This window comes from Zalophus californianus, chromosome 12 (assembly GCF_009762305.2).
Source record: "Zalophus californianus isolate mZalCal1 chromosome 12, mZalCal1.pri.v2, whole genome shotgun sequence".
NCBI lineage: Eukaryota > Metazoa > Chordata > Mammalia > Carnivora > Otariidae > Zalophus > Zalophus californianus.
Window position 1 is genome coordinate 105133032 of NC_045606.1, and position 12938 is coordinate 105145969.

Below are 12938 nucleotides of genomic sequence, written 5' to 3' on the forward strand. Positions count from 1 at the left end.
GTTTAATCATTTTACTAGTCAATATATAACTGACATTTATAGGAGAACAGGGTTAAAGACACAGATATTCAGGTTATAGGAGAACAGGGTTAAAGACAGAGATATTCAGGAAGTGTGGCCCAAAACTACTAAACTTTGACTATGAATGTAGTTTATAGAGTTTCTGGTAGCCAAAGCCAAAGGGAGACACTTAAATTATGGAATCAATAATTATCTCCATATAAGAAGGAGACTTACAGTAAGATGGCATGGTATTATAAGGTTTTCAAGTGTCTTTGCATCAAAGCTTAGACTACATAACAGTCTTAGAGATACCTTTTGCTTTTTACCCCATTTCTTCATAAATTATATGGTGTGTATCTGTAGTTAATGCTCATTTAACTTCTCTATCTGATTAATTACAAATACAATTCCAAACTATACTTCATTCCCTGTATTTATAAAGAAGCATTATTCCAGTAACCAGTTCAGTGCTAAAGAAAAATAATCTGATGAATATTCAGAATTTTAAAATGGAATAGGTATCAGAAGAAACAGTATTCCTGCTGCCAATTTTAAGTTACGTGAAAAGATAGAAATGCCTACTTTGTGGGTGTGGTATCTGCAAAGCTCAATACAAATATCTAGACCAATCACTATATTTTTCAAAGGAAAAATAACTAAAGTAGTATCTGAAATGCTGTGTTTTTTTCAGGTGACACAACGCTAGGCACACAACAGTTAATAAATACTGATTGACTTGCATACAAAAATTAAGAATACATTCTCATTATCTTCAAACAAAGCATGCTTTGATTCACCTGGAATAACACAATTTTCAAAGACATTACCATCCTTTACTATATATGTATCATTACCTTAGTGAGAAGAGCAAGCTTGTTTAGGCAGAATCTTCCAGTGCAAATGACCAAAAGGAATGATGGCTATTGTAAGGAATCAAGACACACTGCAAACACACATTGGAATGTGACGGGAATTTAAGTTGCACTAAAAAAAAAATCATCAAAATATCCTGAACAATTGTATTATCCTTACTTTATTTCAAAATGAATCTAACATGCTCCATGTCAGCATTGTCTAGTCAATAAGTCAAATCGGTAGACAAAACCTGTCTGGACTAGTCATGAAAAATAAAAAGGGATTCTCCAAGAAAACCACAAAGCAGCTCATTTAAGGTCAATTTAACGGTATTATTCTGTTTTTCTTCCAGCCACGACATAAGATTTCACTACCTCAAAGGAAATTAGAAGAGTATCTATTTGCATTCCCCTAGGTGATTGGCAGTTCAACACCAATTAGTTCAAAATTACACTGTTACTAGCGTGCAATAAAAACAACACCTTTCATCTTCCTTACACAGGTAAGAATACCTTCAGAGCCAATAACTTTGATCAAGTAAGTATTTTTGATCCTGCCCCACCCGTCTCTTTGGATTCAGGAAAACTAATAGCTGAAGGCAACTCTTCCCGGCTTTATTCTTAAGCTGAAAAACTAGTGTGGTATTAAAAATATTTTGCGTCCAAGATAACAAAATTTCCCAAAGCCCAGCATTTCTTCAATAACTAAGCCTTAATGCATAAGAAAGCTTTAACTGATACTCATATGTTAAAGGGCAGATACTATTTAAAATATGTAATGCATTTTTAAAATAAATATAAATCTCTAAATTGGTATGTAAACAACTCATATAATGTGAAGCAACGAATCTCCCTAAACAATTTAGTGTCCTAAACTAAGTCTCATAATGAATACTATTTAGAAGTAGACATCTCTAGTATAAACAGATTAGTTTTGCATTTTTTTAAATTTAGCATATAACCAAAGAAAGTTGATTAGAAAATCTGTTGCCTAAGTAACTCTTTAAAATTTTGATTGTACTTAATACATTAAATTGACCAATGTGATCTCTATCAACAGATTGTGAGGTCCCTCAAGTACTTTTTAATTATTTCTAATCACTTAGACAGAGAATTTTGTTGTCTAAAGCCCAAGACTCCTAAAACTTCATAGAGTGAACAGTCTCCATCCTCTAAGCAAACAGCAATTACTGTTCAGCACAGAGCCACTGCCAATGAGGCAGGCCCCAGAAAGTTTTTGAAAACTGAAGCCCGGACATTCAAATCTCTAAAGCATCTATCTCAGCATCAACAAACTCTGTTATTATCTATAAAAGAGATTGACAATTCATACACTCAAACACTCTATTTCTATTTCATTTGCAATGCTAATATTTGTTAAAATATTAGTTTCTATTTACTCGTGACATATCCACAAAAATATGGCTAAGTACAGAAATCAAGTACTATAAGACATTTGATATCCAACACAATTAGAAGATTCAAATATACTTTCATTATAAACGACCACAGTAAGACATTAAACAATCAGTTTTAAGAACATTATAAAAAGCTATGTACCAGGGCACCTGGGTGGCTCAGTCAGTTAAGCCTCTGGCTTCGGCTCAGGTCGGGATCTGGGGGTCCTGGAATTAAGCCCTGCATCAGGCTCTGCAGGGAGATGGCTTGTCCCTCTGCCCCTCACTCCACTCGTGCTCTCTTTCTTTCACTCTCTCAAATAAATAGGTAAAATCTTTTTTAAAAAAAAATCAAACAATCAAAGTAATTGTTTGGCTTTTTTTTTAAACCTTAGATATAAGTTATTGGTAGATCTTAAACTAGATAAGATATTAAGATAGTGAATACTATCATCCAAATAGGTTGTGGCTGAACAAGTAGCTCGTGTATATTAAATTTTTTCTTCTGCTAACACATTTAGATCATTTATGTACAGCAATCTTTCTCTAAATTTCAGAGACTATATGATACTTGACTCTTAAGTTATTCTATAGGTTGTTACTCCAAACTATTCCTCATCTACTGATAATATATCTTATCTTACATCTCTTCAGTCACCTCATTTCATCTTGCAACAGATCATTTGTTTGGGCCACAATTTATAGTCAAGAAAGTGGTTATATGGCCCAAGAAGCCGAATAAATTGTTAACAAGGCATCTCTCATTGTTTCAGACATTTGGACCCAAATGTTGGTAATCATGTTAGAAAGAAACCATTTAATTAACTTCACCAGTAGAGTTAATAGTCTTTCCTGTTAGCTCAGGAAGTCAAGATATTACTAGACACTTTCTTCTATCACAGTATTGCCAAAAGGAGGGGGTCACTGAGTATCAACAATTTTTGCTATGTATGTTGTTGATGAGAGCTGGTATTTGATCACCTTCAGCCAGTCCAAGCCCATCACTGCTCAAAGTGGCCCAGGGTCTGATACATTTGAGATATTCTCAATTTCAGTGCTATAACCAACAGTAAATCGTATTCCTAGAATAACCATTGCTAGACTATAGAAGAATAGCTAAAGAAAGTCAAGAGGAAGGTATGTAGAGAACACAAGATGTGATACAAGCTCCCTTACATTATGGGTGTTACCTTAATTCAGATAAGGAATGACCAAGTCAGCAAACTGTACTGACAGTAATGATAAAAAATGCCTCTGACAGGATGTAACTACTCTAAACCAAGCATAAATACCACCATAAACCTTGACATCATCATAAAACTGCCTGGCAAACTCAATGTAGTGATAAATAAGCAAGATTCTAAGACTGATGGTGACCAATTGCTTCTGACAGGTAACTACGTTCCACGAGAAGATTGAATGAGTTAATTTTTATCAATCTTCTATTTTTCAGAATACAAAGGTACTGCAACTTGACACTCCACAAAAATGAAACAAGTACATTTTCTGTGCTCTTAAGAATAAAGAATACAAGCTTCAATGAAAAAGGCTTTTTAAAAAAAGATCTAAATCAAGCAGGAAAGTAATTGCTACCAAAAGTGATATACTAACTTATCATGAAGATGAAACTAGTACCTAACAAAGTTGAATTGAATCATTAAGTTCAAAGTCTACAATATTTTTAAATAAATTACATTAAAAGAACTGTCAAGGTTTTGAACTTAAACAATAAAAAATAATTCCTATTCATTATGGTACTTCTAAAGTTACCCAGTACACCCATAGGCTATATACACACGAAAGCTAATTATTTCAATTAATGCTGTTGCATTACTTAAACATTTAAACATGCTAATGATATATGCATCCTCTTAATCCTGGGTAGGAATTACAAAAGATTTTCTACCACAATTAATGTAATGGGACTTTCTGTTGGGCTACTCTTCTGGGGTCTTGGAGTAGATAGAAATGGATCTTGATTGCTTGTATTTCATGGCTTCACACTAGGGGAAATCACCTTATCTCTGCTTCTTTACTAACACCCCAGGGCATAAGGTCCTCCAGCCCCACAATCTTGGCTTGTCTTCAGAGGTCTCTACTGTGGGCCTTCCTAAATAGTGTCTCCACGTAATTCTTTTATCCTATCACCAAATTTTATTTCTTCTGCCTTCTTCACTTCCTTCTGGATAAAATGACAACTCTCCATCATGCATGTTTTTCATCTCTTCATTTACTCATGCAACAAATATTTACCATCAACCCACTACGTGACTGGGGATATCATGGGCTCAGGAGTATGGAAAGGAAGAAAACAAACAAAAATCCCTGCCCCTGTGCAGTTCCTGTTCTACTATGAAGAAACTGGCAATATATTTAAAAAGTGGAGAAAGTGGAAAGTGTTACAGGAAAACATAAGGCAGGAAAGAGGGAAAGAAGTGCCAGGGCAGAGGTGGAGCTTGGCAATATTAGTCATACCCACAAGGCTCCAGTGTGGGAAAGCCTACCCAGAAGGGGATCTTTAGGTAAAGCCCTGAAAGACAGGAGGCAAAAGGGAAACACAATGCCCTGGAACAGGAGGCAATGGGCCAGGGAAGAACAGCAAGGAGACTGCAGGAAAGGAAGTCAGAGAGTACATGGGGGGCAGAAAGGGAAGCACTGCAAAAACTGGTTTTTATTCAGATTGAAAAAAGGAAGCCACTGGAGAACACTCAGCAAGTAAGTGAGAAGATCTAACTTACATCTCAAACACTTTGACTTATAAGGCCAAAGACAGATGCATGGAGGCTAATTAGGAAACAATCTAACCAAGAGGGGACTGTCGCTCAAACCAAGGTGGTGACACACAGATACTTTGAAGCTAGAGCCAACAGCTTTGCTAAAAGGAATCCATACGGGAATTAAGAGAAAGACTCCAAGGAATTGGCCTGAGCACCTAAAAGAATGGATTTGCCACCTATAGAGACAGGTTGGCTATAAGAGAAGCAGAAACGGGAAATGAGATCTTTAGCTGATTTTGGACATATCAAAGATATGTTTGAGATGCCTATCAGGCATCCAAGTGGAAACGTCAGTAGACAGATGGAGAGGTCAGAAGGGAGATCAGTAGCATATAGATGGTATTTAAAGCCATGAGACCAGATAACCAAAGGAGTGCAGGTAAACAAAGGGAAGAGTTTAAGGACTGAGGCATGAGGCGTTCCAGTGTGAAAAAGCTATGGACACAGAGAAAAACCAGCAGTTTTTTGAGAAGCAGTAGCTCCTTAAGTAAAAGAACAAGGAGAGCGTAGTGAACTGAAAACCAAGTGGAATGAGGAGTGTGGCTGAGGACTCCGAAGTCACTAGCCAACTTGACAACAGCATGTCAAGTACAGCAGTGGAGGCGAGAGTGGCTCCAAAACCAAATATGGAGCACAGAAATGAAACCGATGCATGTACAACCCCACGAGTTCTGCTATGAAGACAAGCAAAGCAATGAGATGGTGAGCCAGAAGGGATAGGAAGTCAACACAGATTGATTTCATTTCCTTCTTTCTTTTTTCTTTTCCTTCCTTCCATTTGTTCATTCTATTGAGAAAAATTATAGCATATCTCTGTGCTGAAGGAAATGATCCAGCTGGAGAAAGACTGGTTATGTCAGAGAGACAGGAGAATGGTCATAGATGTGTCCTTGAATCAGGGAGAAGGGACTGAATCCAGTGCCTGAGGGGAGGGCTGAGCTTCAGTCCGGTCATAGCATCAGTAGAAAAGGCAGCATGTGGGGGGGGGGGGTGCAGGTAGATGAGTCAATACGAAGGAAAAAGCTTGTCAACATTTCAGCATGCTTGCTTCTATTTTCTCAAGAAAAGAGGAAGCAAGGTCATTGGCTGAGAGTGATGGTGAAGAAGTCCTGAGGAAAGAGAAGGCATGAAATGACTCCAGGAGAACATAAAGTACGTTTAATATACTGGTCAGACATTTAAGGAAAGGCCAGGCAGGCAGTTGAACAGGCGCGCGTGCCGAGAACGTGAAGAGCTGGCTGTGACCAAGGCTAGGGTTTGGCCAAGCAGAGAGAGGGAAAGGGAACTGAGAAAGCAGGGCACTGAGTCAAACGATGGCCCAGGAATTGAAACTGTGTGAGACAGCAAGGGTCTGAAGGAGGTGCGGGAGAAAACGCAGTAAAAAGTTACTGAGATGCACAGACGGCATGAAGAACCACGGGGCATGGCACACTTCAGGCAGCAAGCTGGAGGGCAGGGTGACTCATGGTGAGACCGCACAAGAGCTTGTCCTGCTAGTGACAGGCCTGCGCTGTGGCCCCAGGCAGCCAGCGGCCGAGGAAGACCACCGAGAGAGGTGTAGGGTTGGCCAGGCAGGCCGGAAGGGTCATCCACACAGACGCCGAAGTCCCCAGTTGCGACAGGCATAGTGGCAGAAAGACTGATCAAAAAAAAAAAGAGAGAAAGAAAGAATGATCATGAACCTTAAGGATGGAAGAGGAACTGTCTGGAAGGAGAGGAATGAAGGGAAAAGAAGAAGTAATCAGGCCACGATCTAATGAGATGAGATTCAAAGCGTGTGAAAGCAGAAGAGGACGGGAGGACGCCTGCCCAGACCCCCGCAGGAGCAGAGTAAGGGGCGTGGGAAAGAACACAGCTATCACCTGAGAGGGACTGAGAAGCAGTATGTGCTGGGGGAGCCAAATTTCTTCTAGCAAGAGGGAGAAGGCTGAGGATTTCAGTGGCTCTGCTGCTGTGTCCCAGCAGCTCTTAGATCCACAGGGTTCCACATGGTATAAGCAGAGTTTCAGGAGCTCAGAGACAGCGGGAAATCAGGTCAGAAATGCGACGTAGAGAGATGTGAGGGACAATCTGAGATGCAAGGGTCCTGGATATTCTGGGCTCCTTATGCTGACTACAGAAAGGGGGAGGGAAGAATGCAAGCAGTACTCCCCCTGGCCTCAAGGCAGACACCAAAGTAAGGCCGTGTGCTGCGGCCGAGAAGAGCAGGAGCCTCGTGAGGACAGTGCTGCTGAGTCCTGGGACATCTCACTCCTGCATGTGATGTGCACACTAGGGAGGGCTGTCTGCAGCAGACGGCTGGAAATCCGGGGCTCCCCCCTGCTCCAGGAATACATATGACTCCCACCATCTATTTCTTTTGTTTTCAAGTATTCCAGTTCTGGATAAAATCTTATAGATCCTTACCCTTGTTTTTCTCTTCTTCAGCCAACTCATCTATGATCTTGAGACTCAGAATTTAAATTCATCTGCTCAAGGTCTGCTGCTTAGAAGAAGATGAGCAGTAAACAGAAAAGGGAGGACAAAAAGCCAAGCAGACCACTAGCAGGATGGCTTCTTTAGAACACTGATTTACATTATAATAGTGTACAGGTTAGCTTTATTTTATTAACATATATTATATTTTATAACATTAAATTTATTTTAATAACATATTAACATGTTTTGTTTTGTAACATTAACTTTATAACTTTATAATTTTATACCTTTATTTTATAACATATTAACATTCTGAAGTAATACTAATATTCATAAGAACAAAACTAGCACCAACAAGTGATAAACACGAACAATGGAGAAGTCACAGGCAAGTATTCTATCAAAAAGTATACTGATATTTTAAAAACTATGCATGGAAATTCAACTCCAATAATATAAGAACTACCACAACAAGTTACATATCTTCCAGAAAAAAAAAGTGTTATTTTTTTTCAATGACTGTGAAGCTGAGCTCAGAGCAAACCACACTGATGTCCCAAAGATTCCTGTGATGTGCCTCACACATCCCCGCGCAGACCAAGAAAGCACACTCAATGGCCACTAGCAAAACACCACCATGAATTCTGGAGTAAATCGCTGCTGTAAAAAATTTTTACTTTTCTATTATTATTATTCCTATATTCTTTTCAAGAATATAGGAATATAGGATGCCTGGGTGGCTCAGTCAGTTAAGCGTCTGCCTTTGGCTCAGGTCATGACCCCAGGGTCCTGGGATCAAGTCCCATTTCGGGCTCCCTGCTCAGCAGGGAGTCGGCTTCTCCCTCTCTCTTTGCCCCTCCCCCTCCCCCTGCTTGTGCACAAGTGCTCTAATAAATAATAAAACCTTTAAGAAAAAATAGCCCAGAATAAAAAATATTTTAAATTCACTTTTTTTATTTTATTATGTTATGTTAATCACCATACATTACATCATTAATTTTTGATGTAGTGTTCCATGATTCATTGTTTGCATATAACACCCAGTGCTCTGTTCAGTACGTGCCCTCCTTAATACCCATCACCAGGCTAACCCATCCCCCCACCCCCCTCCCCTCTAGAACCCTCAGTTTGTTTCTCAGAGTCCATAGTCTCTCATGGTTTGTCTCCCCCTCCGACTTACTCCCCTTCATTTTTCCCTTCTTACTATCTTTTTTTAACATATAATGTATTATTTAAATTCACTTTTAAAAAAATAATTTAAAATGCAAAATAACTTACAACAAAATGCACTTGACATAATACTAGATTAAATCAAACCCAGGGGATGATTTCCACTACTTACATTCTATGATCTATACTTTTTTTTTTAAGCAGACTCCATGCCCAGTGTGGACCCCAACATGGGGCTTGAACTCATGACCCTGAGATCAAGACCTGAGCTGAGATCAGAGTGGGACGCTTTGCTACAGAACCATTTGTGTTACAAGCCTGTTGTTTTCCACCTGCAACAGTCCACAGTGCTAACGAGCAGCAAATAACAAAACTACAGTAACTATCCCAACATATCATTAAAGAGCATCAATAGAAAGACTTTAAAAACCTACCAACAGAGCCCTTAGAAGTGGTGCATGGCTTACCAAAATGGCAGAAAATAAAATTATACTTAGCATTAGCTATCATAACATGCTTAATCCTCTCCAAATTATATTTCTGTGGTAGTCAGGGTATTTTGTTTATTTGGGTTTGGCTTCATTTTGTAATATATCTAGCCTTCTGGCAACTACTTCTTTTGCAATTTCTTTAGATATAATAATTCACTTTTGAATTTGAGGAGCCAAAGGATTAGAAAGATTCTGGAGGGACTTTTTCTTAAAGCAAAAAGTGGGAAAAGGTTGTATTTTTGGTTTAGTTTTGTTTTAACTCAACTTCTTTAATTCATGGGGCACTATATATATATATACATATATATATATATATTTTTTTTTTTTTTTTTAATTAAGTAGACTCCACATCCCACGTGGAGCCCGATGTGGGGCCCAAACCCACAAACTTAAAATCAAGACCTGAGCTGAGATCAAAAGTCGAACGTTTAACCAACTGAGCTACCCAGGGGCCTCCATGGGGCGCTATCTTTTACCCTTCCTAGTTCTCAGCCTCCTGATCTGTAAGACAGAAAGACCTTATATTTCAGGCTGAAACATAACTGCATACTGCAGGCAGCATGACAATTCAGGCATATTTATCACATATTAGCATGATTACCTAAGTAAGACAAATTTATTATAATATTTACTACTTTAATGAAATTTTATAAAGCTGACAGTATTGAGTGTAAAGTTATAATTCTGAAACAAAATAGGCTTAAATAGTAAAATAGCTTTAATAACGTTAGAAGAATAAAAGATACACGTAGTTCCAGTCTAAAAGTTATTGGTACCAAAGGAAACAATATTATTGCCAAGAATTCTCTAAAATAGATAAAATTTGATTTAAGAATAAAGGTCTAAATGTTAGCAACACTTTTGAGTTGATGATTTAAATTTATTATTTGTGGGGCACCTGGGTGGCTCAGTCGGTTAAGCGTCTGCCTTCGGCTCAGGTCATAATCCCAGGGTCCTGGGATCGAGCCTAGCTAGTATAAGGCTCCCTGCTCCATGGGGAGCCTGCTTCTCCCTCTCTATCTGCCTCTCCCCCTCCTTGTGCCCTCTATCTCACTCTCTCTCTCAAATAAATAAATAAAAATAAAATCTTTAAATTCACTATTTGTAGCTTAAGAAAGTAGGTATATTTCTTCCTATTTCATACTTAAAGTACCCTTCCATTTTATATCTACTCTTTAATTATGACCCTGAAATACAGTTAGCTATTAATAACCTGATCTTGGGGTTGGTTTTCAACATTAAAGAAAAAAAAACAGCTTTTCAGGAGAAGAGAGTGCAGAGTGCAAAGCATTTAAGTAAAATAGAAAATTTACCCAAATTATATCATTTCTCTGTTAAACTATGTCATTATTCTTTTTTCTACTGGTCCTTCATTTGAAGCCAAAAGGATGGGTAAATAAAAATTGAACTTTAAGATCTTTGACATGCTTACTTGGTTATCACAGCTGATTATGAATAGCATTCCTAAATAACAACAGAGCTCCTAAGCATAACTGAGACAGTCAAATTTAGCACCTAGTAGCAAAGAGACATACTACTTTTGACCTTAAAGATTTCAACAGGAAAGAAATGCAGTAGGGATATTAAAGTCACTAAGAAAACATGCAAATTTGCAAAACCTCAGTAACTAAGTCGTCATGCTTAAAACACATAGCAGTAGGGGTGTGCCTTAGTGGCCAGTGTCTCAGAACTGAACTGGCCTTGCTAGACTATAGCTAATCACAGCTAGGGAAAGACAGGAACTTGACCACAGTGCCACTAGTCTTCAGCAAAACTATCCTCACCTGGGACGTTCACATGTTACTCTTAGGTCTTGACCTAGTGCATCAGCACAATGTGCTAAGAGGCTTGTATTTCTCCCCCCTCAAATAGCTGTCTTTTTGTGAATTAAGTAATTTTTTTATTGAGCTCTAACTATGGAATACATACGTACCATTTAGTCGTCTCTGCAGTGCTTCCTCCTCTAGGGTAATAATATAAATTTGTTCATCCAGGTCTTCAAGAATCTAAATTCAAAGATCAAACCTTTGACTAATGCAACATTAGAAAACTAGTGCTTATGAGAACACTTAGGTTATTTGGCCTACGACTTAGATAACCATTTAAAATCATTAGGAATTTAAAATAAAAATACCAAACTAGTTTATTTATAAGTTTAGGAAAAATATTTTAGCATATAACTAAACACATCAAAAGTTGACTATTAGAAAATCTACATATATTTAAATTTAAAGGATTAAAGAACACTGCAGTTCTCTCAATGACAAGTAAATGTATGAATTCTCAATATCCAAAAGGCTAAATACAATTATACCTCTTATGCCCAAACCAACATTTTAGAGCAAGAAGGAATAGATCACTCCGTCCAACACTGGTTTCTCATTTATATTTACCTACATAATATTTAACACAAGAGACCTATAAACTCAGTAACTACCATGCAATACTTTCCAATTACATCATCTGTATATAATAAAAATTTTCTGCAAATTATGAATACTGGTATTATCAAAATCATTCTGTAGACAGAACCTGAGAGAAATATTATGCTTGTATATACCCCACTCACTACCATACCGTACAACACTAGTAAAAAACAAGAACCACTAATCAATCACCAATTACATAGGATATGATCTGCACTATCTTCACAACTGATAAAGGCTAAAATATGTTTAATTCTAGCTTTGTTAACATAGGTATCCTTCTTGAAATGATCCTAAATATCTTCCTAGCTCTGGGGAAAATCTGAAAGAAGCCCAGAGCTGATATATTTAATGTCATTCAAACCCAAACTACTTATTCCCAACAAAACAATCAATTGTGAGAAGTTGATGGACAAAGCAAAAGGGTAGAAACCCTATATATGTATATCCTTTCAGCTCCCTGATGAGGTACATTCATAAAAAGCAGTCTCAAAGCATGTAACTCCTATCAGGTATCAAATCTGCCTAATTTCTATAAAATTTATTTAGAGCAATCCAATAATTCCCAGTATTTCAACAAATATTGATAATCCCTTATTATCAACAGGTTGAACACTCACAGCAAAATAAAATAGTAAAATAAGAATAAATACCTACACACAAATAAATAAGTACAAAAGCTGACCGACCTAGGAGAAAAGGGTGGGGTGACCCACTTCAGCAGGCCACCACTGAGGGCCTCCCCCAGGAGATGACCCTTGAGTCCTAAATGGGAAAGACTGGGCAGATGGACAGCACCGGTACAGGCAGCGGACTGGGCTAAATTAATCCAAGACAGGCTCTGAGCCTACAGTAGGCAGGGGCCCTATCTTTGTGGGTCATGATATCAAGCTTCTTTCCCATCAATATTCTCACCATTTCTACCATCTGGATCACAATCCAGTTTTTACTTTTCTTAAGGTCTAGCCCATACAAAAAGATTTCCTCTTACGATGCAAACTATCCATTAGTGACTTACCACCATGGGTCTGTCTTCATGTGAGTGAGTGACAATGAATGGCACACCGATATTTGTGTTAAATGCTTGTGTGCCTCATCCCCTTGATTCTACAACAATCCAATGAAAAACAGACTGTTATCACCCCCATCTTATAATATGCCAAGAAACAAGGGTTTGGCAAAGAAAAGTCATCTGCCTTTTAAAGCCTATACTCTTAAACACTCTGAGCTGATGGGGACCTAAATATGAGTCAAACACAGTCCCTGACCTCAAACAGCTTACGTTCTAGTGTCCAGGAAAAACAGAATGAACTCAAAAAAATAATTATAGGGTGAAAATAACTGTCATAACTGAAGCAAAAATAAAATGTTACAAAAGTTCAGAGGAAGAAAGACCCCCAAA

General features: G+C 38.0%; 1 protein-coding gene across 1 annotated transcript in view; it reads right to left on the reverse strand.

Moving 5' to 3' along the window:
• The window catches only part of LMBR1 (limb development membrane protein 1), a 54715-nt gene extending 42155 nt beyond the window's left edge, over positions 1-12560 (reverse strand). The window contains exons 1-2 of the mRNA XM_035723223.1: positions 12555-12560; positions 11044-11116 (exon numbers count right to left, since the gene is read on the reverse strand). Of these exons, the coding sequence (XP_035579116.1) occupies positions 11044-11116; positions 12555-12560 (79 nt within the window). The remainder of the gene's footprint in view (positions 1-11043; positions 11117-12554) is intronic.
• Positions 12561-12938: the final 378 nt, after the last annotated feature.